This window comes from Macaca mulatta, chromosome 7 (genome assembly GCF_049350105.2).
Source record: "Macaca mulatta isolate MMU2019108-1 chromosome 7, T2T-MMU8v2.0, whole genome shotgun sequence".
In the NCBI taxonomy this organism is placed as follows: Eukaryota; Metazoa; Chordata; class Mammalia; order Primates; family Cercopithecidae; genus Macaca; species Macaca mulatta.
In genome coordinates this window covers 165,878,789-165,904,474 of record NC_133412.1, presented here as the reverse complement: position 1 = coordinate 165,904,474, position 25,686 = coordinate 165,878,789, and the positions used below count along the sequence as shown (strand labels likewise).

Genomic DNA, 25,686 nt, shown 5'->3' with positions numbered 1-25,686 from the left:
TCCCGGCCCCTGACCATGGCTGCCTTGTGGTGTCTCTTGCATTGCTGCCCCTGATGGGCCCCTCTGAGTGGTGAACAGTGGCCTGGCTTGGGAACCAAGGGGTGTCTTCTTTGATCTCAGGTCTGCCCCTCACTTCCACTGTGACCTGGTTCTGCCCTCTGGGTCACTGTTTCTTCCATTTCATCAACACTGGTGAACAAGGCACCAATGTTCTGGACACTGTGCTCAGCCCCGTGGAGCACAGTGTCCTATGCATGGTTGACTTTTACTAAAGATTGTTGATGAACTGCTTTGCTCGTAAATGTGACCTGGCGGCCCCAGGTTAAGGCTCTGGGGCCTGCAGTGGCTCCTGAGCCGCTGTGTGGAACACGCTCTCCCTTTCCCTGTAAGAAATTCTCAGGGCCGGGCACAGTGGCTCACACCTGTCATTCCAGCATTTTGGGAGGCCAAGGTGGGAGGATCGCTTGAGGCCAGGAGTTTGAGACCAGCCTGGGCAACATGGAGAGACCGTGTCAAAACATAAGAAATTAACCAGGCATGGTGGTGTGCGCCTATAGTCCCAGCTCCTCAGGAGGTGAAGGTGGGAGGATCACCTGAGCCTGGGAAGTTGGGGCTGGGCTGAGCCATGATCATGCCACTGCACTCCAACCTGGGCAACAGAGTGAGACTCTGTTTCAAAAAAAAAAAAAAAAAAGAAAAAAAAAAAGAAAAAAAAATTACCTGCTCCTAACACACTCTGAAAGAGGCAGGTGGCCTGGCCTCTCAGCAGCTACAAACTTGGCATGCTTGGGCTTCCTGAGGGCCAGCGAGGTGAGGCCCTAGTTCTAGGTGGGCACCTGCTGACTGCATCCTTGTAGGGTGCTTGGCATCACCTGTACGTCGGAAGAGCTCACTAAATGTGAGTTCTTTTTATAATTATGTGAAAGGGCTGGGGTCAGACACACCCTGTCCTCTCTCCCCTTCTTCTTTTCCTCTCCCCTGTTTACCCCTCAGGAACTCGGAAGGGTGGGGTGGGGCATGCTTAGGGTCAGTTGTTTGGGCACAGGACAGGCCCCCGTGAGGGCCACACCCAAGTTCATGGTCACATTCATGCTGCTTTTCCAACCGATGAGGGGCCAGGGCTGTGATGGCTGCCAGACCCAGCTCTCTGGCCCCCACTCAGAAGGGCCCTGGGGTTGAGCTCGGCTTCTCCCAGGACCACACCAGCCTCTCTGGTCCTAACCAGGCCCTGCTCCCTTAGACCAAACGTGACTGGGCCTCAGGGCGTCCTGGGCAGCTGATAGAGGCAACTCTTTAGAAACGTCTCTGTAGATCTCCCTGTCACGCGGCTCGGCAGCCTGAGGCAGGGGTGTGGGTGGTCCCATGGGAGCTGGGACTCAGGCTGTCCTTCTGCACAGGCGGCCCCTGGGGCAATCCTAGGGCCCCAGTTCCTAATGCCCCACCAGCTCCCCTGGCCCCTTGGAGAGGACTCACCCAGACCTAGGTTGGCGATGGTCTCAAGGTCCGTGAAGCTGCTGGCCTCGAGGATGGCCTGGGGCAGCCGCAGTGTGAAGGGCAGTAAGTCTCTGTGAAGACACGAGGGGCGGAAGTCATGTCTGGGGCCACTGTGTCCATTCCCAGCCTCCACAAAGGAAGAGCCCTGGCAATCTCTGCTGGCTGCCGGGGTCTCCACACATCCTGGAAGCTTCCCTGGAGCTGAGGGGCAGACTCTGAGGTGGAAGGAGCATCCAGTCAACTCTAGGTCCTGAGCCAGCACCAGGGACCCAGAGAGGTGGAGACCCTCCTCAGGAGTTGGGGGGCGGAGTCACTGTCCCCCTTAGTTTTCCTGGCCTGCTGAGCCCAGGCCAGCTCCTCTAAAGGCATTCTTTAGGGTAAAGTGAGTGGCCCACTCCTCCTGCCCTCTGACTTTGCTGGTGCACACTGAGATGTGCAGCGAGCACACAGTCAGGCATCTCCCAGCAAATGCACAGTCAGGCAGCCCCTGATAAACACACGGTCAGGCATCTCCCTGCAAACGTACAGTCAGGCAGCCCCTGACGAACACACGGTCAGGCATCTCCCAACAAACGCAGAGTCAGGAAGCCCCCGACGAACGCACGGTCAGGCATCTCCCTGCAAATGCACAGTCAGGCAGCCCCCGATGAACGCACAGTCAGGCATCTCCCAGCAAACGCGCAGTCAGGCAGTTCCGGAAGAACACGACGAACACACAGTCAGGCATCTCCCAGCAAATGCACAGTCAGGCAGCCCCTGACGAACACAGTCAGGCATTCCAGCAAACGCACAGTCAGGCAGCCCCCGACGAACGCACAGTCAGGCATCTCCCGGCAAACACACAGTCGGGCAGCCCCTGATGAACACACGGTCAGGCATCTCCCAACAAACGCAGAGTCAGGAAGCCCCCGACGAACGCACGGTCAGGCATCTCCCTGCAAATGCACAGTTAGGCAGCCCCCGATGAACGCACAGTCGGGCAGCCCCCGACGAACACACAGTCAGGCATCTCCCTGCAAACGCACAGTCAGGCAGGTTCATCTCATGGCTTTGGTCACAATAGGGAACTGTTGAGGATTCCCTCCAGAGATCTTCCAGAAGGAGTTCGGACTGATGGGAAACAGGGGCCAGGAAAGGAAAACGGATGGCCAGGCCACATGGTAGTTGAAGACACTGTGTGTTGAGCCCAGGGCTCCTGACTTTTGGCCCAGGGCTGCTTCACAGGGTCAGGAAGGGGAGTGTGGCACTGCCAGGGCCCCAGGATGGGTGGTCCCGATTCTATGTTTCTTCCTAGTGTTTAAGGCCTGGGGACCCCCTTTCCAGCCATGTCTCCCGCTCCTTCCTCATTATCCCACCTGCCCTGTTCTCTGAGGCCATTTCCTCCTCTGTGAAGACAGGAATGGATGAGAGGGTGCCCAGCGTGGTTATCAAGACCTGGCAGCCACCACTATTTTCTTCACAACCTGTTCTACCCTCCCTTGCTCATGCTTCGTCCACTTTCTCCCCAAATCCTGATGCCCACTGAAATCCCATCGTCTATCATTTGCTGAGCCTCCCACCATGGCCTCGGCCAGAGGTACCTCCTCCCCGGGGTCTTCATGGCTTTGCTGTCTGCAACTCATCTTCCTGGCGACATGAGGCTGGGAGCCCTGGGAGCTCCTGGAACAGGTGGAGGCTGCCTTCCGGGTTTCCGAAGACCCGCAGTGCTTAGCACTCTCCATGAGGCTCCAATGCCATTTGCTGAATGGACCCAGCCAAACTCAGGAGCTGAGCCGGAGGCATAGCACAACAGAGATGGCCTGGGATGGGGCTGGCCCTGCTGGGGCACCTCTGCTCAGCGATGTCAGCTTCTGTGGCCTCCCAGGTGCTCCCATGGCCTCTTGGGAAGCGCTTCGATGGAGCTGGGACACTCGTGTTTACAGAAGAGTAGGACAGGGCAGGCTGTGGCACAGGTTCTGGGCCCTTTTCTCAGGTCTTGGGGGTGGCCTTGGGCTTCTCCACTGTCAGATGGGCTGGGGACCAGCCAGCTGACGTTGACATCTTCTGTCATTGTTGTGTGATTCTGCTGCAACCCGAGGTCTTCTGATGGCCAGACTGGATGGCCCCTCAGTGCTGCACTCCCATCTCAGGCCCTGCCCCGCCACCACTAACCCCAGCTCGAATTCTGAAGGGTAGCAACATTCATCCCAAGTTGCCTCAGTTTACTTCGGTTACCTGGTGGCCTATCAGTGGGGTTTCCAATGGTTCCTCCATCGCTGTGAGTATCACAGTGGCCAGCAGAGGCTGCTCGGCTCATCTGTGCCCACCCCGTGACTGCCAGGACAGCCTCCTGCCACCTCATCATTCTACTCAGTCTGCTGCAGTTGCAGCTGCAGTCACACCCCAGACTCGAATCCCAGCATCCAAGGTCTCCCCCGGTCTGGCCTTGCTCTGCCTTTCTGGCTTGCTCCCCAACATCTGCTCTCCACAGTCCCTTCCCCGCACTCGGGGGCCTCCTGCTGGCTCCCAAATGATCACGCTCCAGTTCCTCCGGTGGGTGTTCCCCACTCATTTCCCGTCTCTGAGTTTACACATAGAGGGAACAGTCCCTCATCCCCACCACCTACGTCTACGATTCTATACATCCTTCAAGGCCACACCATGGACTCTTCTTCCTCCATGACCTGGGGTTCAAGGGTCTCATGCGTCTCTGCTTCTCCACATCCCATCCAATTCGCCACTGCACCCAGGGGCAGCCTCTTCCGTCCAGAGGAAAGCACACACAGGATGTGGGTGTTTGCTGGGCATCTACTATGTGTCAGGTGTGGGGCTAGGTGTTTTGGAGGCTTTAAGTGATATTCTTACTAAATCACAGGCACCCTGAGGGCAGGCATCAGTACCTCTGTTTTACAGGGGACACAGTGGCTCAGGGAGGTTAAGGGACTCGCCCAAGACCCCCCAGCCAGTAGTAAGTTTCTGACAGAAACATTGAAACATTTAAAAATCTATACCAATATAAAATTTGATTATCTACAGGGCAAAACTTTCAATCAGTATCACAAATCACCTACTACATTTGTTTTTTAAGGAAAAGGAACTATCACTTGTTAAGCTTTATCAATCACTCACCAAGAGCTTTCCCTGTTATCCTACTTAACCCTTGAAGCAATCCTGTGATGTAAGTGCTATTGTCAACATTTGTTAAAATGTTGGATTTTTTTTTTAATTAGAAAAGAAAAACAGATTTATTGTAGTCAAAGTCATACAATACAAAAGTGCTTAAAATGTGCAGGTCCTCCATTCTCCAGAGGATCCTGCTGTCTACCCCAGGGGTCCCCAACCCCCAGGCCACAGACTAGTATCAGGCCATGGCCTGTTAGGAACTGAGTTGCACAGCAGGAGGTGAGCAGCGGGCCAGTGAGCAAAGCTTCATCTGTCTTGACAGCCGCTCCCCATCCTCGCATTACTGCCTGAGCTCCACCTCCTGCCAGATCAGCGGCAGCATTTGATTCTCATAGGAGCGCAAACTCTACTGTGAACTATGTGAGTGAGGGGTCTAGGTTTTGTGCTCCTTCTGTGAACTATGTGAGTGAGGGGTCTAGGTTTTGTGCTCCTTCTGTGAACTATGTGAGTGAGGGGTGTAGGTTTTGTGCTCCTTCTGAGACTCTAGTGCCTGATGATCTGTCTTTGTCTCCCATCACCTCCAAATGGGACCATCTAGTTGCAGGAGAACGAGCTCAGGCTCCACTGGTACTACATCATGGTGAGTTGCACAATAATTTCATTATATATTTCAATGTAATAGTGAAAGAAATAAAGTGCACAATGAATGTAATGTGCTTGAATCTTCCCGAAACCATCCCCACCCCATCCCTGGCCCATGGAAAAACTGTCTTCCACGGAAGTGGTCCCTGGTGCCAAAAAGGTTGGGGACTGCTGGTCTACACTCTGGAGAGTAACCTTGCTGGCCCTTCTTTAATGCACACATATGCATGCCCAAGCACACACGTACACACACCATTTATTTTACTAGTTCTTATATATTTTTAATTGTTTTGTAGAGATAGGGTCACACTATATTGTCCAGACCTGTCTTGAACTCCTTGCCTCAAGTGATCCTCCTGCCTCTGCCTCCCAAAGTGCTCGGATTACAGGCGTGAGCCACCACACCTAGCCCACATCACGTATTTTAAAAATGAAAATGGCACTATGTTCCATCTATTGCTCTGCAGCTTGCTTTCTTTACTGAACAGTAAAGTGATCTATATAGTGAGCAAGTCCATACATGTATACTGGCGTCTTTCTTTTTCTGTGCTGAAGAGTATCCCATGGGATAACCGTCATTTATTTAATTTTTTTTTTTTTTTTGAGATGGAGTCTCGTTCTGTCGCCCAGGCTGGAGTTCAATAGCACGATCTTTGCTCACTGTAACCTCTACCTCCCAGGTTCAAGCAATTCTCCTGCCTCAGCCTCCTGAGTAGCTGGGATTGTAGGCATGTGCCACCGCGTCCAGCTAATTTTGTATTTTTAGTGTAGATGGGTTTTCACCACGTTGGCCAAGCTGGTCTTGAACTCCTGACCTCAGGTGATCCACACGGTGGCCTCCCAAAGTGCTAGGATTACAGGTGTGAGACGCTGTGCCCAGCCACTGTTTTTCTTCTTTTGATGGTCATCTAAGCTTGCTTTCTTTCTCTTTCTCCCTCCCTCCCTCTCTCTCTTCCTGTCTTTCTCTCTCTTTCATTAATGCTAACCATTACAGAGTTTACTGAGTGTCCAGGAGAAGTTTTAAGCACTTTACATATATTACCTCTTTAAATCCTCCTCCCAACTCCACGAAGCAGGTACTTTCCTTATGCTTATCTCACAGCTCCGAAGACCGGGGCACAGACAGACTAAGTGGCTTGCCCCTCTCCCACAGCTTGTAAGTGACAAAGCCTGCATCTGAATGGAGGGTTCAGGCTTGTAACCCCTAGACTACTTGTTTTCAGCAAAAAATTATTTCCTAATTGCCACTGGATCCAATTGTGCTGCACAGAAAGAATTGAGCACATCATCTTTCTGCCCTCAAGCTAGTATTCCTTTTTTCTTTTTTGAGACGGACTCTCACTCTGTTGCCCAGGCTGGAGTGCAGTGGTGTGATCTCGGCTCACTGCAACCTCCGTCTCCTGGGTTCAAGCAATTCTCCTGCCTCAGTCTCCTGAGTAGCTGGGACTACAGGTGTGCGCCACCATGCCCGGCTAATTTTTGTATTTTTTTTAGTAAAGACGGGCTTTCTCTATGTTGGCCAGGCTGGTCTCAAACTCCTAACCTCAAGTGATCTGCCTGCCTCAGCCTCCCGAAGTGCTGGGATTACAGGTGTGAGCCACCACACCTGGCCTCAAGCTAGTATTTCTGCTGAATAACTTCCTAGATGCGAGTGAGTCTGCTGGGCCATAAGGTAGATATATTTGGAGAAATGACAGAATTTACCAAACTGATCCCCTTTTCCCAAGCTTGCTCCCATTTACACTCCATCAACGCCTATGATGGGCTGAGAAGTAAATGGTCCCAAGCTTCTGGAACAGCCTGTGCTGGTTCCTTCCAATTCTATAATAAAAGACAGTAACTAAATACTCCAGTCCTCCAACCTCAGCTTCAGTGTGTCCTCGTGGTGCCCTCCTGCTCTGTGACAAAGGTGGAGCCTGGAAAAATTGCCCAGTTTGGGGTCTGGAGGGCAAGCCAGTTTCATGCCTCAGTAAACATTAGCAGGGTGTGAAGATGGGGAAGGCAGGCGTTTGAAACTATTGCTGCAATGCACGGCTTATTCATCTCCAAATGCCGAGTCCTTAGTTCTTGGAAAATGCCAAGAAAAACCGCCAGACAGGGTGCTGGGGTGGTGGGGCCACCGCCTGAACACTCACTGACAACAAAAGACCGAAAGGGAACTAGACACTTGTGAGGGACTCCACTGGGGCTGCCACGCCCATTTATACTCTGCAGACTGCCTGGATCAGAATCGTCTAGGGAGCTGCTAGAAATGCAGATTGCTAGGTTCCCAAGGTTCCCAACCAAGGGTGCCTAGCATTGGGTCTGGGGGTAGGCTGAGAATCCACTTTTTTTTTCTCTCTCTTTCTGGCACCCAGGCTGCAGTGCAGTGCTAGTATTCCTTTTTTCTTTTTTGAGACGGACTCTCACTCTGTTGCCCAGGCTGGAGTGCAGTGGTGTGATCTCAGCTCACCGCAACCTCTGTGTGCTGGGTTCAAGCAATTCTCCTGTTTCAACCTCCCAAGTAGCTGGGATTACAGGTGCTGGGTTCAAGCAGTTCTCCTGCTTCAACCTCCGAAGCAGCTGGTATTACAGGTGCCTGCAACCACCCCCGGCTAATGTTTGCATTTTTAGTAGAGACTGGGGTTTCACCATGTTGTCCAGGCTGGTCTTGAACTCCTGACCTTCAGTGATTTGGCCTCTGAAAGTGCTGGGATTACAGGTGTGAGCCACCATGCCCAGCCAAGAATCCACATTTTTAAACAACTCCTGAGGGGATCCTGGTGCATGCAGCCTTCGGTGGGAATCACAGGCCCCCAAGGTCAGGGCTGCTAAAAAAATATAAAAATTAAGCAACCTTCCTGATGTGTGTGTGTTTCCTCATAAACTATGAAACCCACTAAAAAGCATTCACAACAATAGGAATTTTTTAAATGGGATTTTTAGCTGACTAGGTGCAGTGGCTCATGCCCCTGTAATCTCAGCACTTTGGGAGGCCGAGGCGGGTGGATCGCCTGAAGGTCAGGAGTTTGAGACCAGCCTGGCCAACATGGTGAAACCTCAATCTCTACTAAAAATATTTAAAAAAATTAGGAGGGCATGGTGGCAGGCGCCTGTAATCCCAGTTACGCGGGAGGCTGAGGCAGGAGAATAGCTTGAACTCAGGAGGTGGAGGTTGCAGTGAGCCGAGATCATACCATTGCACTCCAGCCTGGGCAACAATAGTGAAAATTCGTCTAAAAAAAATAAAAAGGGATTTTTAGAATAAATATTCTGACATTTCCCCCACACTCTGGAAGGTCAGCTTGTGTACTCCCAGGGAGCCAGCGCCTCTCTCTGGAGGTCTCCGTTTTAGCTGGTGCTTTCCAAACCTTTGTAACCAGAGAGAAATACCTTTGACATCATGATACAGCATATGTGCACCCACACACATACACACACCCACACACTCACACACCACTAAAACAAAAGTTTAGCAAAACGAGACTTATTCCAGCTACATGAGATTCTGATAGTTTCTAGTCCAGTTTACTTTTTCATTAAAAAGAAAAAAGCCAGTCATGACCCACTAAACTGATTTTATAACCCCCTCTGAAGTGTTTTCCACACTTAGCAATCAATTCTCCAATTCTCCAGACACCAACTGGGTACACAACAATTCAGCTCAATTCTGACACTAATTACCTGGATGTAGAGTTAGATTCTGTAGACTTAAGGCTTCCGTCCCCCAAGACTGCCCCACCTCAGATGCAGTTGCGTCTCAGGCCACCAGCGGGCTTCTGACTGGCTGGCTATAGATCAGAGCTTCCCAGGCACAGTGACGAGATTTCTCCTAGGGCAAGGATGCCCAGCCAGCCATCCCCTCCTCTGGCCATCTCCTCCTCTGGGACAGGAGGGTGGCAGCTTAGTCACAACACTGGGCACATCCTAGGGTGGGGCAGACCTGAGAGGCTCCTCTCTTCCTTCCTCATTTTGGGTAATGGCGCCCACTTCTTGAGGCTAATGACTGCAGTGCCCAGGGCTGTGCTGGGGATCAGGCCCCATGATCCTTGCAAGGTGCTGAGCAGAGCACCTGGCACCAAGTAAATACTCAGGAAACCATCAAGCATGTTCGTCCTCCTGTCGTCAAGGATGGAAACCCGAGCTCTCCCCCTGCTCCCACCCTCAGTGGCTGCCCTCACCCCTCTGGTTCCCCTAGGCATTGCTTGGGGCAGTCACCTCCACGCAGGGCCAGTATGGCTGCAGCAGCCCCTTGCTGGTCTCTGCTCTCCCCTTCCTTCAATCCCACCACCTGCTATGGCCAGGTTGCTCGCTGAAGAGCAGTCTGATATCAGCAACAGGCTCACAGCACCTGCGGAAGGAAGTCCATGCAATCCCCAGGCACAGCGTTCAAGGCTTTCTAAGCATCTTACCTCCCACCCATGATGCGGTTCTGCCCATGAAGCCACTCCTGAGGCTGCCCATAGCTTTCCCACTGCCAGGCGTTTGCCCGTGCTGTCTCCTCTGCCTTAAGTTCCCTTCCTGCCCTTCCTTGCCTGGCTCCCAACATCACTCTTCCATAAAGAGGGCCTCATGTCTCCCATATGTGGAGGGAGTGGCTGGAAGGCGGCAGCACAGGCATCCTCCCAGCCACAGGCCTGGCAGTCAGTCTCCTGGGCAGAAGCAGCTGGGGCTTGCGGGTCACACACACTTGGGTTCAAGTCGGCTCAGAACTTGGCTGTGACACCAAGGCAGGTCACATCCCCAGCCTCAGTTTCTTTATCTATAACAGCAATAAGAACATGCTTGATTGTTTTTTGAGCCCTTATTTCACACCAGGTGCTCTGCTAAACCCCTTCCAAGGATCATGGAGTCTGATCCTCAGCACAGCCCCGGGGGCTGGAGTCACTGAAGTGGTAATCCCTAAAGGTGTTATTGCTGTAGCGGTTAGAGGGAGCTCTGTGGGCAGTCACAGCACAAAGGCTCACTCAGGACAGATGCCCCATCAGCAGCAGCCAGTCACGAAATCACTGCTGACGCCCCACCCACCCTGATGGCTTTACCAGCTCTACACACCCATCCCCTAGCCTCAGTGGGGTTTGCCTTAAGTGCTGGCCCTTAGGACCATCAGGGATTGTCCTGGTGCTGGAGCCTCACACATGCCTAGGAGTGGCCCCAGGTTTACTTTATGCTCCAGAGTCGCCCACAGGGCCAGGTTGAGATTGGGGTCACCCTGCAGTCGCATCCTCACTGGGCTTCTCCCACTCCCAGTCCTGCTCCCCTACTCCCTCCTGCTTTCTCCTCGAGGGCAGTCCTGAAACACCCCTTGCATATGAATCCCGTCCCAAAGTCTGCCCCTAGGAGACCCCCAGTTAAGCAATTGATATCATTCACCTGGAAGCAGTTCTCAAACCCTGGTCTGAGATAGGCTCATTATAAATGCAGATTCCGGCCGGGCACGGTGGCTCAAGCCTGTAATCCCAGCACTTTGGGAGGCCGAGACGGGTGGATCACGAGGTCAGGAGATCGAGACCATCCTGGCTAACATGGTGAAACCCCGTCTCTACTAAAAACTACAAAAAAAAATTAGCCAGGCGAGGTTGCAGGCGCCTGTAGTCCCAGCTACTTGGGAGGCTGAGGCAAGAGAATGGCGTAAACCCGGGAGGCAGAGCTTGCAGTGAGCTGAGATCCGGCCACTGCACTCCAGCCTGGGTGACAGAGTGAGACTCTGTCTCAAAATAAATAAATAAATAAATAAATAAATAAATAAATACATGCATGCAGATTCCTACTTTGGGAGGCTGAGATGGGCAGAACATTTGAGGTCAGGAGTTCAAGACCAGCCTGACCAACATGGTGAAACCCTGTGTCTACTAAAAATACAAAAAAAATTAGCTGGGGGTAGTGGTGTGTGCCTGTAATCTCAGCTACCCAAGAGGCTGAGGCAGGAGAATCGCTTGAACTCGTGAGGTGGAGGATGCAGTGAGCCCAGATCATGCCACTGCACTCCAGCCTGGTGACAGAGTGAGACTCCAAGCCCCCATCCAAAAAAAAATGCAGATTCCTGTGTCCCACCCCAGACCCACTGAATCAGGATCTCCTGGGAGGAGTCTGTATTTTTAACCCGCTCTTGGTGACTGTGGGACCCAGCCAGGTCTGGAAACCCTCTAGAGCCCTTACGCCAGTCTGCTTCAGCTTTGCATTACTTTGGCGTGAGTACCTTGAAGCAGAACGTGTCTCCTTTTTTATGTCTGGGGGCAGAGGCCGCAGACAGAGCACAGAATGTGCTTCCTGGATTGAGAGGGACGGGGGTGTCCTGCTCTGGGGAATCTTCACTGTGCAGCTTGGCCCTCTGGGGGCTGCCATGCTGCCATGGGGAATGAGCTCCAGGAACAGACTCCCAGCCCAGCCCCTGGGCCCCAAGAGGCTCTGGGAAGGGGAAGGGGCCTGGGTAGGCTTGCTCAGGACCAGGCCTGTGGTTCAGCATGATGCTGGGGACATGTGTCTAATCAAACGCCAGGACTGACAAGTATCCACTGCAGCACCCCTCTGTGCCATGTCCTGGAGGTGACACAAGGCATATGATATGCCTCTGCGACATCACCTGCGACCTCCAGGAGTTAGGCTCTGGAGGAGTCTGTAGGGCAGGATTTTAGAATTGCGCAACCACAGAGGTCTAGAACTTTGATGTTCCATCTTGGCTAACATCCCCTTGATGGGGGAGACAACTGGGGCCACGAGAGGTCAGGTGACTTGCCCAAGTCACAAGCTTCTGAGTGATGGGTCTCGAACTCCCAGCCTGGGGCTCTCCCTCCCACAGCATCTCACTTCTGAGCTACTCACAAACTCAGGCCTTGGAGCTGATGTCCCCCAAAATACGGTGATGGCAGGCTCTCTGTCCTGTGGCCTCCTTAAGGGTACCCTGGGAGTTTGAGGGTAGGCCCAGGGGCACCTGCTTTTCTGGAACATGGAGGAAAGGCTGAGAGGTGACAGAAGTGAGCTTGGTGACCGTGGCTCCAGAGCTCCCTGGGCATAGATGAAGTCGCTGCTCCAGCAAACCGCTATGGCCCAATTCATGGAGGTAGAACAAGGGCACTGACTGGGTGTGGGACAGGGTGCTGTTTCTTTTTTAGACAGGGTCATGCTTTGTCACTCAGGCTGGAGTGCAGTGGCACAGTCTCAATTCACTGCAACCTCTGCCTCCTGGGTTCAAGCCATTCTCCTACCTCAGCCTCCTGAGTAGCTGGGACTACAGGCAAGTGCCACCACATCCGGCTAATTTTTCCATTTTTAGTAGAGATGGGGTTTTACCAAGTTGCCCAGGCTGGTCTTGAGAACTGACCTCAAGTGATCCACCCGCCTCAGCCTCCCAAAGTGCTGGGATTACAGGTGTGATCCACTGCACTGGGTCGGTGCTGTCTCTTTACATGTGCTTCTTATTCCCTCCTTCAGCACCAACATAACGATATTATCATTCCTATTTAACAGAAGAGCAAGTTGAGGCTCAGAGAAATTAAATAATAAGCTCAAGTTCTGGGCTTTGCAATTATGTCATCATTCGTTTATCCACAGCACCTAACATGTGCCAAACACTGTAAAGCTTCTTCCACTATGGCTAGGAGCTTGGAACCCGCCTCTCTGAGACTCTAACATGTCAGGCTGGTACCAAGGGCCAGGAGGCCTCGGATGTTTTGCCTCGTGGGCCTACAGGCATCAGGATTATTGCAGGATGCACGCAGTGAGGCCTCTGGAGCAGACAGTGTGGACTTTGGAGATGTGTCTGGTTTGAAACCCTGCCTTGCCATTTACCAGCTGGGCAAGTGACTTCTCTCAGTCTCAGTTTTCTCATCTGTACAATGGGGATAACGAGAGCATTTACCGCCTGAAATTGTTTGCAAAATTTAAAAAGAGAATGGCTATAAAAGCCCTTAGCACAGTGCCAGGTACCTGGTGTGCCCTTAAGAGGCAGCAGCTGTTAGCATCAACTATTACTGGGGCAGGAAAATAGGGTCTCGAGGCAGGGAACATAAGGCCAGTTTGCACTTCAGCTATGACAGGAAATATCCTCTCCATAGGGCTCAGGCCAAGTAAATGATTTTGTAACTTTACTTCATCCTCTTCATTTACATAGGGTAAATGTAATCAATGGAATTCTCTAGAGGGTATTTAAACTCCCCCAAATTCCATAACAGTGCCCTTGAGGCCCTATGCTTGGGCCCACTCCCACACTGTGGAGTGTACTTTCATTTTCAGGGAACTCCTTCATTCCTTCCTTGTTTTGTTCATGCGTTTTGTCCAATTCTTTGTTCAAGGCACCAAGAACCTGGACACCCTCCACTGGTGACATATTTTGGTGAGCAGGTGGGGAGGAAGAGGTAAGTCCAAAGTTTGGGATTTCTTTTTCTCCTTTCTCCTTTTCCTTTCTGCTCCATACAGGAGAATCAATCACTCTCTCTCTCTCTCTCTCCGTCTGTCTCTCTCATTCTCTGTCTTTTTCTTTCCAACTCAGGATCCTTGGCAGGCAGCGCCTAAACACAAAAGCAACTGCAGGTTTCTGGCCGTGGCCAGTGAAACAAAGGGGTTTCCATGTGGAGAAGCCTAAATGTCACAGCCGGGTTCACTTAAGGGACCAGGGTCTTTTCATTTTTCTTCCCCTCTCTTTCTTTTTCAGTCTTTCAGTGGCTGTTTCCCAGTAGCTCCTTGGAAATCGAGGGTAATTGGCTGGGGTCACTCCCCAGTATTGCCTGAAGGCCTAGGAATGAATGGGAATAATTGCCTCTCCAGAATGGGAAAGGATTCTTTTTTTAAAAAATTTTTCTGAGTGTGGTCCCTGATCCCTACGTGTGGCACAGCTCAGAGCAAACTCGCATGTTTCAGGACTTAAACTTTCTTTTCTTATGCTAAATTCTTCCCTTCTCCTAGTCAACTGGCTAAGGGCAAAAGAAACCCACCCAGCCTCCAGTTCCTGTCATTAAAATTCACAGAACAGGAAGCATGGGAAAGCGTGGCCTTATCAAATCACAAGGATGCTAAAAGTCAGGGATTACACCCAGGTACCGAAGGAAAGCTCATAGCAGGCTCTGGAGGGAACACATGTAGAGTGGTGCCAGTGCCCACCTAAGGTCAGAGATGTCTGACACTCTAAGACTGGAGCCCACAGGAGGATGCTCTGGGGGATCCTGCAGACCTCAACCTCCCCAAAGGGGATGCTCTTGGCAGAGGTTCTGAGGTCTAATACTAAGCCCTCCTTAGAATTTTCTCTTGCAGTTGCAATGCTGCTTGGCCCCCAAATTGTTTAGAATCTGGAGTTTACTGTCTACTGGGAAAGTGGGATGGCGCTGCATGGATCCCACTTGTGCTGCTGTTGTTAAGAACAAATAGTTCCTCTTCAAAGGGTTTTGGTTCTTGGTTCTTTGTTCTATTCTAAAAGGTAATCTTACCCATTCATCTATCAACCCTCCCTATCTCTGAGGTGCCCAAACACACCCAAGATACACTGTACCTGTTCTCCCTGTCAAACGCCTACCCTCGCCTCCTTTGATGATGTCAACAGTAGCCAATCAGAATTAGCCTAGATTGTGTGGTCCGACCCCAGCCCACAGTGGGAGGACACAGGAACAGGGTCTGCTTCAGGGATAAAAACTCCTGGTCTCCTTTGTTTTGCACACTCTCCCTTGCCTCTGCTTTGCATGCAGGAAGTGACCTTCTATAGAAGTAAATTGCCTTGCTGAGAAAACTTTTGCCTGAATGCTGGGTTCACTTCGCAGCACTGACAATTTGTTTCTAACAATCTGGCGCCTTGCCCAGGATTCCCATTCTCCTCTGGGGAAGGGGTCTCTGGTCATCTCCCAGGGGGAGACGCGTCCCACTGCCTCACTGAGGTGGCCTCAGGGGCTAGAGATCGGGACTCCACCTGCTGTGACGAATAAACCCGGACTCTCGGCAACGCGGGAAGGAAAGCCTTGCCTACAAATACCGTGGCGACCAGGTAACTTTGCACACAAGACCAAAGTAAGAAAAGCCGTGGGGGTGGGGAAGTATTTCCTTGGTGGTTGGAATATCTCGGAGGTTGAAAGTATGTGAATGATCACAGGCACTACTGCTTGCGGTGCTGCTTGTGTGAATGGTGATAAGCATTACTGCTGTCTGGGGTGAGTGGGTCATATCTGTGGTTCTGTGGTCACCTCATCTTCATATGGCTTAGGACAGATCCTGCCATGGGGCTTATGCCAGCATGCCAATGGTAAGAGGGACCTAATTTCCCATGAGGGAAGTGGCCAGATAGGATGAGGCAAATGGAAAGGAGTGCAAGAAACCTCCATTAATGGGGGTTGAGCCTCTAGAGAAAAGGGAAGGCAAGAGATCTCTAGTAAGAGATTGGGCCACACACACACTCAAGGGGGCATCCAAGACCTCCAAGATGGGAAACACTCCTAGTACAACAGGAAAAGGTAAGGACGGGGATAGTCAGATCCCCTCTGATAGTTCTTTAGGTCTCATGCTAAAATATTAGAAGGAGAATGAGAGAACTAGGCACAAGAAAAAGCAACAGATGATAAAATATTGTTGTTTCATTTGGGCCAAGGAACCCATCCTCAAACTGTCTTCTTGCCAAAATATGGATCAGATGAGGATTGGGTCTATTAACTTTTAATTCAGTATGTGAATGACAAAAGTCTGGTCTCACAGGAAGAAAGAGACTATGCTCTCTGCTGGAGAAAACAACCTGTTCTCCTCTTTCCCCTAAAGAATGCAGGGGAAGGATCAGATTTCGCACTCCCCAAAGTAGGCATAGTAAAACCAACCCCTAGGCTGAGGGATCCCAATGCCTGGAACCCTCTAAACCGCCTTTCCCCATTTAATTCCCCCCCCACTTGACCTGCCCCCTTCACAGGCAGCTGCTGCCACCCTGGACTTGGTCCCAGATCCTTCTGCTACTCCTATTATTCCTCCCCCTTATACTCTGACTCTTGGGAATTACCGCCACCCCACGAGTCTGTTCCTTGTGAGCCTAAGTATCCTTCCCTAAAGGGACTACCATGTAAGAAGGATATTCAAAATCCTCCTTTCCCCTCTACCTCTAAGGAATCAGCTCCGACTCACTTCCCTTTGAGAGAGGCGCCCCAGGGAGGAGGAGCTGTTGGCTTTGTAAATGCTCCTTTGACTAGTTCAGAGGTTCAAGGTTTAAAGAAAGAACTTAAGCCACTGCTAGATGACCCATACGGGGTAGCAGATCAATTCCTAGGCCCCCAGTTATATACCTGGGCCAAATTAATGTCCATCCTGGGTGTCCTCTTCTCAGGGGAAGAAAGGGGGATGATTTGCAGGGCTGCTATGACAATTTGGGAATGTGAATATTCTCCTGGCCAAAACGTTCCTGCAGCAGACCAGAAATTCCCAGCCCAAGATCCTCAATGGGAAAATAACGCAGTCCACTGGGAAAATATGCAAGATCTTAGGGAAATGATAATTAAAGGAATTCAGGAGTCAGTGCCCCAGGCTCAGAATCTTTCCCGAACATTTGACATACAACAGGAAAAAGATGAAGGGCCCATGAAATTTCTAGAAAGGCTAAGGGAACAGATAAGGAAATATGCAGATTTAGATCCAGAAGACCCTCTTGGATAAGGAATATTAAAGCTACATTTTGTCACAAATAGCTGGCCAGATATAGCGAAGAAGTTGCAGAAACTAGAAAACGAAAAACCAGTCCACAGAGGAATCCCTAGGAGAAGCCCAAAAAGTATATGTGAGGAGAGATGAAGAAAAGCAAAAACAAAAAGCGAAACTTATGCTATCCACCTTCCAACAGACCCAAGCCTCCAACTACGGGACCCAGACCCTCAGCTACCAGGCCCTCTAAAGAGTATCGGGGAGGAAGGTCAAAGAATCCTAGGACAGAGGGAGAGGGAGGACAGGATAGGTGCTTTATGTGGAAAAGAAGGCCACTTCAAAAGAGAATGCCCCGAGTGGGGGAAGGAAAAAGAAATTGTTCTGCTCATGGCATTTGAAGAGGAATAGGGAAGTTAGGGGCTCTGTCTTTTCTATCTTGAGTCCCAATAAGAGCCCTTGATAAATTTAGGGGTAGGACACAAACATGAGCTTATTACTTTTCTAATAGATTCAGGGGCTGCTAGCTCCTCTGTTTGCTATCAGCCCTCTAATTTTATATTAGAGGAACTTCTTGTCTCAGGGACAAAAGGGGAAGGATTTAAAGCCAAAGTTTTAGAAGAAACAGAAGTTAAACACAAAAATGGATCAGCTAGTATTAAATTCCTGCTAATCCCTGAAGCAGGAACAAACCTGTTAGAAAGAGACCAGTGTTAAAACTAGACACAGGCTTGCATGCCTGCCCTGAAGGATTTGTCACTTCATTAAACCTGCTCACCGTCGCAGAAGAAAGTTACATTCATCCCAATGTGTGGTCAAAAGAAGGGAACAGAGGGAAACTATGAATTTCCCCCCATTCATATGAAGTTGAAAACTCCTGGGGAAATAGTAAGGAGAAGGCAACATCCAATTCTTCTAGAAGGTAGGATAGTCTTGAAAACTGTGACTGAAGCTCTTATTTAGGGTAAGTTATTTGAACCCTGTATGTCTCCATATAATACCCCTATAGTATCTGTAAAGAAATCTGATGGATCATATTCACTAGTACAAGACCTCCGGGCCATTAACCAAATAGTCCAAACCACTCACCTTGTTGCCCCCAATCCATACACTATCCTCAGCAAGATTCCATGTGACCTGGTGTACAGTAATAGATTTAAAGGATGCCTTTTGGGCATGTCCCTTAGCTGAAGACAGTCGAGACATATTCGCTTTTGAATGGGAAGATCCTCATTCAGGGCAGAAACAACAATACTGCTGGATGGTCCTGCCCCGAGGATTTACAGGCTCTCCTAACCTGTTTGGCCAAATTCTTGAACAAGTTTTAGGGAAAATTTCTGTCCAGAGTCTATATGCATGCTCCAATATACAGATGACATACTTGTGTCTGGGAAAGTCATGGAACAAGTATCTGATTTCTCCATCAGTCTCCTCAATCACCTGCAAGGGAAGGGATTACGGGTATCAAAGGGGAAGCTCCGATTTGTGGAGTCAGAAGTCAAGTACTTAGGGCACCTGATAAGTGTGGGCAGGAGAAAAATAAGACCTGAAAGAGTCAAAGGAATTGTGTCCTCACCCCTGCCTAGTACAAAACAAGAGCTTAGAAAATGTTTAGGGCTAGTTGGATATTGCCACTTGCGGATTGATTCCTATGCTCTAAAAGTCAAGTCTCTGTACTCCAAGCTTACCCAAGAAAAACCTGACCCTCATTTGGGCCCCAGAGGAAGTCAATGATTTTAAAGCATTAAAACACTTACTCAAAACTGCCCCTGTTTTAACTTTGCCTTCCCTCGAACAACCATTTCACCTCTTTGTCAGTGTAAATCAGGGATTAGCTTTAGGGGTGTTCACTCAAGAACATGGGGGCCACCTGCAGCCCGTGGCCTTTTTATCAAAAATTCTAGACCCAGTAACCTGTGGATGGCCCGGATGTATTCAATCTATAGCAGCCACTGCTTTGTTGACTGAGGAAAGTAAAAAGCTAACCTTTGGGGGTAAATTAATTGTTAGCACACCTCATCAAGTTACAACAATATTAAACCAAAAGGCGGGTAGATGGCTTACTGACTTAAGAATTCTAAAATATGAAGCCATTCTATTAGAAAAAGATGACCTCACTGTCACCACTGACAGTGCCTTTAACCCTGCTGCTTTCCTAACTGGGAATCCGAACCACAAAGATCCTGAACGTGGCTGCCTAGATCTCATTGATTACCATTCTAAGGTTAGACCTGATTTAAGAGAAATCTTTTAAAACAGGACGTCATCTTTTTATAGATGGCGCGTCCCGGGTGGTTGAAGGAAAAAGACAGAATGGATAGTCTGTCATAGATGGAGAAGTTCTTGCTGAAATAGAATCTGGAAGACTGCCAAATAATTGGTCTGCTCGGACTTGCGAATTGTTCATGTTAATCGGGCTCTAAAATATTTACAAAAGCAAGAAGGTACCATCTATACCGACTCCAAGTATGCCTTTGGGGTAGTGCACACCTTTGGAAAAATTTGGACTATTAACAGCAAAGGTCAGGACTTTGTCCACAAATAGTTAATCACTCAAGTTTTAAAGAGCTTACAATGACCAGAAGAAATAGCTACTGTGCATGTCCCAGGGCACTGAAAAGTTCTGCCTTTGAAAGCCAAGGGAATAACCTTGCGGATCAAATTCAAAACAATCTGCCATCTCTCAAAAAGCGCCTATCTTCCACCTGACTCCCTGTCTCTCTCCCCCAGTTGCAATCCTTATCTTTCTTCTCACCGAAAAGGAGAAGTTAGAGAAACTAGGGGCTAAGGAAAACTCAGAAGGGAAGTGGGTTTTTCCAGACCCAAGGGAAATGCTTTCCAAACCACTTATGAGAGAAATCCTGTCCCAACTACACCAAAGGACTCACTGGGGACCTCAAGCTATGTGTGATGCAGTTCTCAGAGTCTATGGATGCAATTTACACCTTCGCAAAACAAGTTGTGGCCAGCTGCCTAACATGTAAGAAAACAAACAAACCAGCCCCAAGGAAACAACTTTTTGGGGGCAGAAGCTCAGGATTAAGGCCATTTCAAAGCATTCAAGTTGACTATACTGAAATGTCCCCACTAGGTTGCCTTAAATACCTAACAGTAATATTAGACCACCTCACTCATTGGGTTGAAGCCATTCCCCTCCCCAGTGCAACAGCTAATAATGTGGTTAAAATATTACTAGAGAACATAATACCTCAGTTCAGGCCAGTAGAAAACATGGACTCAGACAATGGGACTCACTTTACTGCAAATATCATTAAAGCGCTTACTCAGGCTTTAGGAATCAAATGGCAGTATCATGCCCCCTGGCATCCATCCTCATCAGGAAGAGTAGAAAGGATGAATCAGACTCTAAAAAATCATCTAAGTTAATTTTAGAAACTCCATTACCCTGGACTAAGTGTCTCTCCGTCGTTCTACTCAGGATCCGAACTGCCCCTCGGACAGACATTGGCCTATCCCCTTATGAAATGCTCTGTGGGTTACCATACTTAAGTTCCACTAGTGACATTCCCACTTTTGAGACCAAAGATCAATTCTGTAGGAATTCCATACTTGGTCTATCTTCTACTTTATCTTCCCTCAGGACTAAAGGTCTCTTAGCGCAAACCCCGCCTCTTGAGTTTCCAGTTGATCAGCACCGGCCCGGAGACTACGTCCTCCATAAGAGCTGGGAAGAAGAGCAACTTGAACTGTCCTGGGAGGGACCATATCTAGTGCTCCTAACAACTGAAACTGCAGTGCGAACCGCCGAGAAAGGATGGACCCATCACAGCCGAGTCAAGAAAGCGTCGCCCTCTCCAGGGCCATGGGCCATGGTTCCAGGGGAAAATCCTACCAAACTAAAGCCAAGGAAAGTTTAATTCTCTTTCATCTATTCTGTTACTCCTTCTTCTTTCCTTGTTCTCTAGCTAGCCACCTCATTATTAATGTAACTAGATCAGACTCACCCCAGACGATTACCTTTGATGCTTGTTTAGTTATGCCTTGTGGGGATCTCCAAAGCCAGAGACGGCTTACAGCAGCGGAGAAATATCTCTGCCCCTCTAAAGCAGATGCTTCTAGCTTGTCTAGGTTTCCGTTTTGTCCAACTTGGGACGAAGTCATTTGGGTCACTCAACGCCAAGATTGGGTCCCCTCAACAGATTTCCCGCTAGCGGTTCTAAGGCCCTATATCCATTTTACTAAAGGAAGTGCCCCTCCCAATTGTCAATATAACCAATGTAACCCGGTGCAAATTTCCATCACCATCCCAACTCTCCAAGATTCCTCCCCCACCCTAAACCGCTTCTATGGGATGGGAGCAGATGTAACAGGGAAAGACCCCATAGGATTCTTCGAGTTGCACCTCATTACATCTCCGTCCCCCACATCTCCACTTCTACACCCTTCTATACCTGCTGACCAGACCACTGTCTCTTCTCCACCTAATGACAAAACCAAAGTAGCTATTGTAGAGGTGAAAAATTTAAAACAAACACTGACAATTGAAAGAGGATACAAAGATGCAAATGCCTGGATGGAATGGATTGAATATTCTGTTCGCACTCTAAACAAAAGCGACTGTTATGCTTGTGCACAAGGCAGGCCAGAGGCCCAAGTTGTCCCCTTTCCAGTTGGATGGTCTTCCGACAAACCAGGCATGGGCTGCATGGTGGCTCTTTTCCAACACCCCACAGCCTGGGATAGCGAATTCTGTCGAGTTCTGTCTGTGCTATTCCCTGAAATTCCACACAGTGAGGATCAGCTCCCGAGGGCGATCCAGCCTCCATCTCCAGATGCCAATTTTACTTCCTGTCTCTCACGACGGGGAAAAAATTTGGAGTTTCTTGGGGACCTAAAGGGATGCAGTGAGGTTAAGTCTTTCCAAGAGCTTACCAATCAGTCTCCCCTTATTCATCCCCGAGCTGATGTATGGTGGTATTGTGGTGGACCCCTACTGACCACCCTGCCAAGTAACTGGGGTGGCACTTGTGCTCTAATTCAATTGGCCATCCCTTTCACCCTGGCATTTCAACAACGAGAAAAAGAGAAACCACAACACCGTAAAACAAGAGGGGCCCCTCAGGGATCTTTTGACTCTCGTGTCTATATAGATGCAATTGGAGTCCCACGGGGGGTACCTGATAGATTCAAAGCCCGAAACCCAATAGCTGCAGGATTTGAATCATTACTTCCAGTGGTAGCTATTAATAAAAATGTAGCTTGGATAAATTACATCTATTATAACCAGCAGCGATTTATTAATTACACTAGGGATGCTATCAAAGGAATAGCTGAGCAATTAGGGCCTACTAGCCAAATGGTTTGGGAAAACAGGATGGTCTTAGATATGATGTTAGCAGAAAAAGGTGGAGTTTGTGTTATGATAGGAACCCAATGCTGCACCTACATTCCCAACAATACAGCCCCTGATGGAACAATTACAAAAGCTTTACAAGGTCTTACCTCCTTATCAGATGAATTAGCCACAAATTCTGGGATAAGTGACCCTTTCACAGGATGGTTAGGAACTTGGTTCGGTAAATGGAAAGGACTCATGGCCTCTATTGTTACCTCTCTCGCAATCGCAATAGCTGTGCTTATGGTTGTTGGATGCTGCATCATACCCTGCATTCGTGGGCTAGTCCAAAGACTTACAGAGACAGCTATTAACCGAACCTTCTCTAGTTCTTCCAAATCCTATAGTAATAAATTATTTCCCTTGAAAGATCAACAAATCCAAGCCATGTTAGATAAGTTTAAAGAGGGAAATGTATAAATTCAAGAGGAGGAAATTGTTGTTAAGAACTAATAGTTCCTCTTCAAAGAGTTTCTGTTCCTGGTTCTTTGTTCTATTCTAAAAGGTAATCGTACCCATTCATCTATCAGCCCTCCCTCTCTCTGCTGTGCCCAAACACCCCAAGATGCACCCCAAGATGTACCTGTCCTTCCTGTCAAAGGCCCACCTCGCCTCCTTTGATGATGTCAACAGTACCCAATCGGAATTAGCCTAGATTGTGCGGTCCGACCCCAGCCCACAGGGGGAAGACACAGGAACAGGGCCTGCGTTAGGGATAAGAAACTCCTGTTCTCCTTTGTTTTGTACGCTCCCCCTTGCCTCTGCCTTGTATGCAAGAAGTGCCTTTCTACAGAAGTAAATTGCCTTGCTGAGAAAACTTTTGCCTGAGTGCTGGGTTTACTTTGCGGCACCAAAAATTTGTTTCTAACAGAACAGGAAGCATAGGAAGGCGTGGCCTTATCAAATTATAAGGATGCTAAAAGTCAGGGATTACACCCAGGTACCAAAGGAAAGCTCATAGCAGGCTCTGGAGGGAACACATGCCAGTGCCCACCTAAGGTCAGAGACGTCTGACACTCTAAGATTGGAGCCCACAGGAGGATGCTCTGGGGGATCCTGCAGACCTCAACCTCCTCAAAGGGGATGCTCTTGGCAGAGGTTCTGAGGTCTAGTACTAAAGCCCTCCTTAGAATTTTCTCTTGCAGTTGCAATGCTGCTTGGCCCCCAAATTGTTTAGAATCTGGAGTTTACTGTCTACTGGGAAAGTGGGATGGCATTGCATGGATCCCACTTGTGCTGCTGTTCTAAGCAGGGAGCCTGGTTAATGTGTGATGCCCTCCTTTGGTGCTGTTTGGCTCCAGGACTCTTTGGAGTCTGGGGAGGTCTGGCCTTTAAAAAGCAAACTGCCATAGAGACCGCTTTACCCGAAATTTTGGTTCACAGCCTTCATTGGCTTATCTATTGGAGCAAAGTAAAACCAGTAAGTTTGTATTGCTATCTCTTGGCTAAGATTCCAAGCTACTGGATTTTCATTTATGTGCGTGTATACACATCTACATGTGTTTATTTGTATGTACACTTACTGTTATATGTTGTCTACCAAAACTGGCAGAGTCTAGCACCTTTTAAAGGGTCTGAATAGGAAACATTTGTCATCTATTGTTTCTAAGGGCAGCCACTATGAGACTTCGAAAGAACCTTGGTTTTTCACATCTTTTATGAACGTTTCCTTTCTATTGATCCCAGGTCCTTAGAAAAAAACTCAATCAATTGTCAACCAGAAAATGTTTACATTTACCTATAGCCTGGAACACTGCTCCCCATCCCGACAGTTTTCAAGTTGTCCTGCCTTTCTGAAACAAACCAACGTATTCATGTATTCCTTAATCGTATTTGATTGATGTCTCATGCCTCCCTAAAATCTGTAAAACCAAGCTGCACCCCAAGCACCTTGGGCACATGTTCTCAGGACCTCCTGAGGGCTGGGTCACGGGCCATGGCTACTCATATTTGGCTCAGAATAAATCTCTTAAAATATTTTACAGAGTTTGCTCTTTTCATCGACAGTAAAACAAGAAGTATTGTAAAAAATGCATCGGAAGTTTGGCAATTCTTTTTTTTTTTTTTGAAATGGAGTCTCGCTCTGTCGCCCAGGCTGGAGTGCAGTGGCATGATCTCGGCTCACTGAAAGCTCCGCCTCCTGGGTTCATGCCATTCTCCTGCCTCAGCCTCCTGAGTAGCTGGGACTATAGGCATGTGCCACCACACCCGGTTAATTTTTGTATTTTTAGTAGAGATGGGGTTTCACCATGTTAACCAGCATGGTCTCCATCTCCTGACCTCGTGATCTACCTGCCTCGGTCTCCCAAAGTGCTAGGATTATAGGCATGAGCAACCGTGCCCGGCCTGGCAATTCTTTTTTTAATACAGTTAAGCATGAAGCTGGATTTAGTGCAAAGCCAAATCTCACATACATGCTTGTGTTGCTTCACACTATGTTTACTGTTTTGCATGGATAGTGCTGTAGTACTTATTGGCCATGTGTCTAAAGTGAATTTCTTAATTGCGCAGGCTGTTTGAAAATATTGGTGAACTTAAGGATACTGAATTATGTGTCAGGATTAAAATATTCATTATGTGGGTTTTTGGGGGGTCCTAGGTAACACTGTAGCCTCCAGGGTAAATTGAGTAGGAAAATTTAGGGTTGGTTTTCTGTTTGTTTGTTTTTGGCTTCTAGTTTTCATTTACTTGCTGTTTATTCTCCTCTGGCTTTGCTTGTGTATCCATATGTATAAAACTATGATTTTTTTTTTTTTTAAGTTCCTAGTGCAAGGCTTTTATTTGGTTCTGTGAATAGTTATTTTGTTTCCCATGTATTTCTAGTAAGTCATCATTCATTCCATTTATCTGGAATTCCAAAGCTACCTTTGTCAGGCCCACAGGAATTAATGGAGCACATCAGCTTTCTATCTTTAAACTAACTTTTTGGATTTTAGGCTTCCTGATAATTTAAGTGTCTTGAGTATACTATCGTAAATAGAATTTAAGTCATATTTCTCTCTCTCTGCCTAATGTCTCCAAAATTTGTAAACTATTTGTGAATATTCTTAATTCATGGCCATGTGTTTGTTTGCATATGGTTAAGCAGGGTCGCTAGGACCACTCAGGGAGGGAGAACGCAGAAACCTGGCATGCCAGCAAAAGGGTAAGAGTTTCTTACTAGTCAGTCTCTGGCTTCTCTCTCTCTGTGCAAACTGGTTAATTATAAAGGAAAATTCACGGTTTATCTCCCCTGTAAAGTTTTAAATTAATCGGTTTAATAATAAAAGCTTAAGTCAAATATTTTGTCGGAAAAGTGAAAAATGTAATGCCTTTTATTTAGTTCATGTGACTTGAGTAATCTTTGGGAAATAAAGACAGTTTTAAAGACTATCGGTAAAATACAAATGTCTTCAAAATGTAAACAAGTGGCCCAAATTATGTTCAAATATTGGGTTTGCTAAATGCTTGAAGGTCATAAGCTGCTTCTCTGGCTTTTGAAAATTGTTTAACTTGCCTGCTTTCCAGCTAGGTAAGGCCTGGGG

General features: G+C 48.5%; 1 protein-coding gene across 4 annotated transcripts in view; it reads right to left on the bottom strand.

The window, feature by feature from the left end:
* Positions 1-25,686, bottom strand: part of RIN3 (Ras and Rab interactor 3) — a 183,844-nt gene that overhangs the window by 47,063 nt on the left and 111,095 nt on the right. For 2 of the 4 annotated variants that reach the window (XM_015144395.3, XM_015144397.3), the window contains exon 5: positions 1,474-1,565. In XM_015144395.3, coding sequence (XP_014999881.3) covers positions 1,474-1,565 — 92 coding nt within the window. The remainder of the gene's footprint in view (positions 1-1,473; positions 1,566-25,686) is intronic. The other 2 variants (XM_015144396.3, XM_077941644.1) reach the window with 1 other exon arrangement.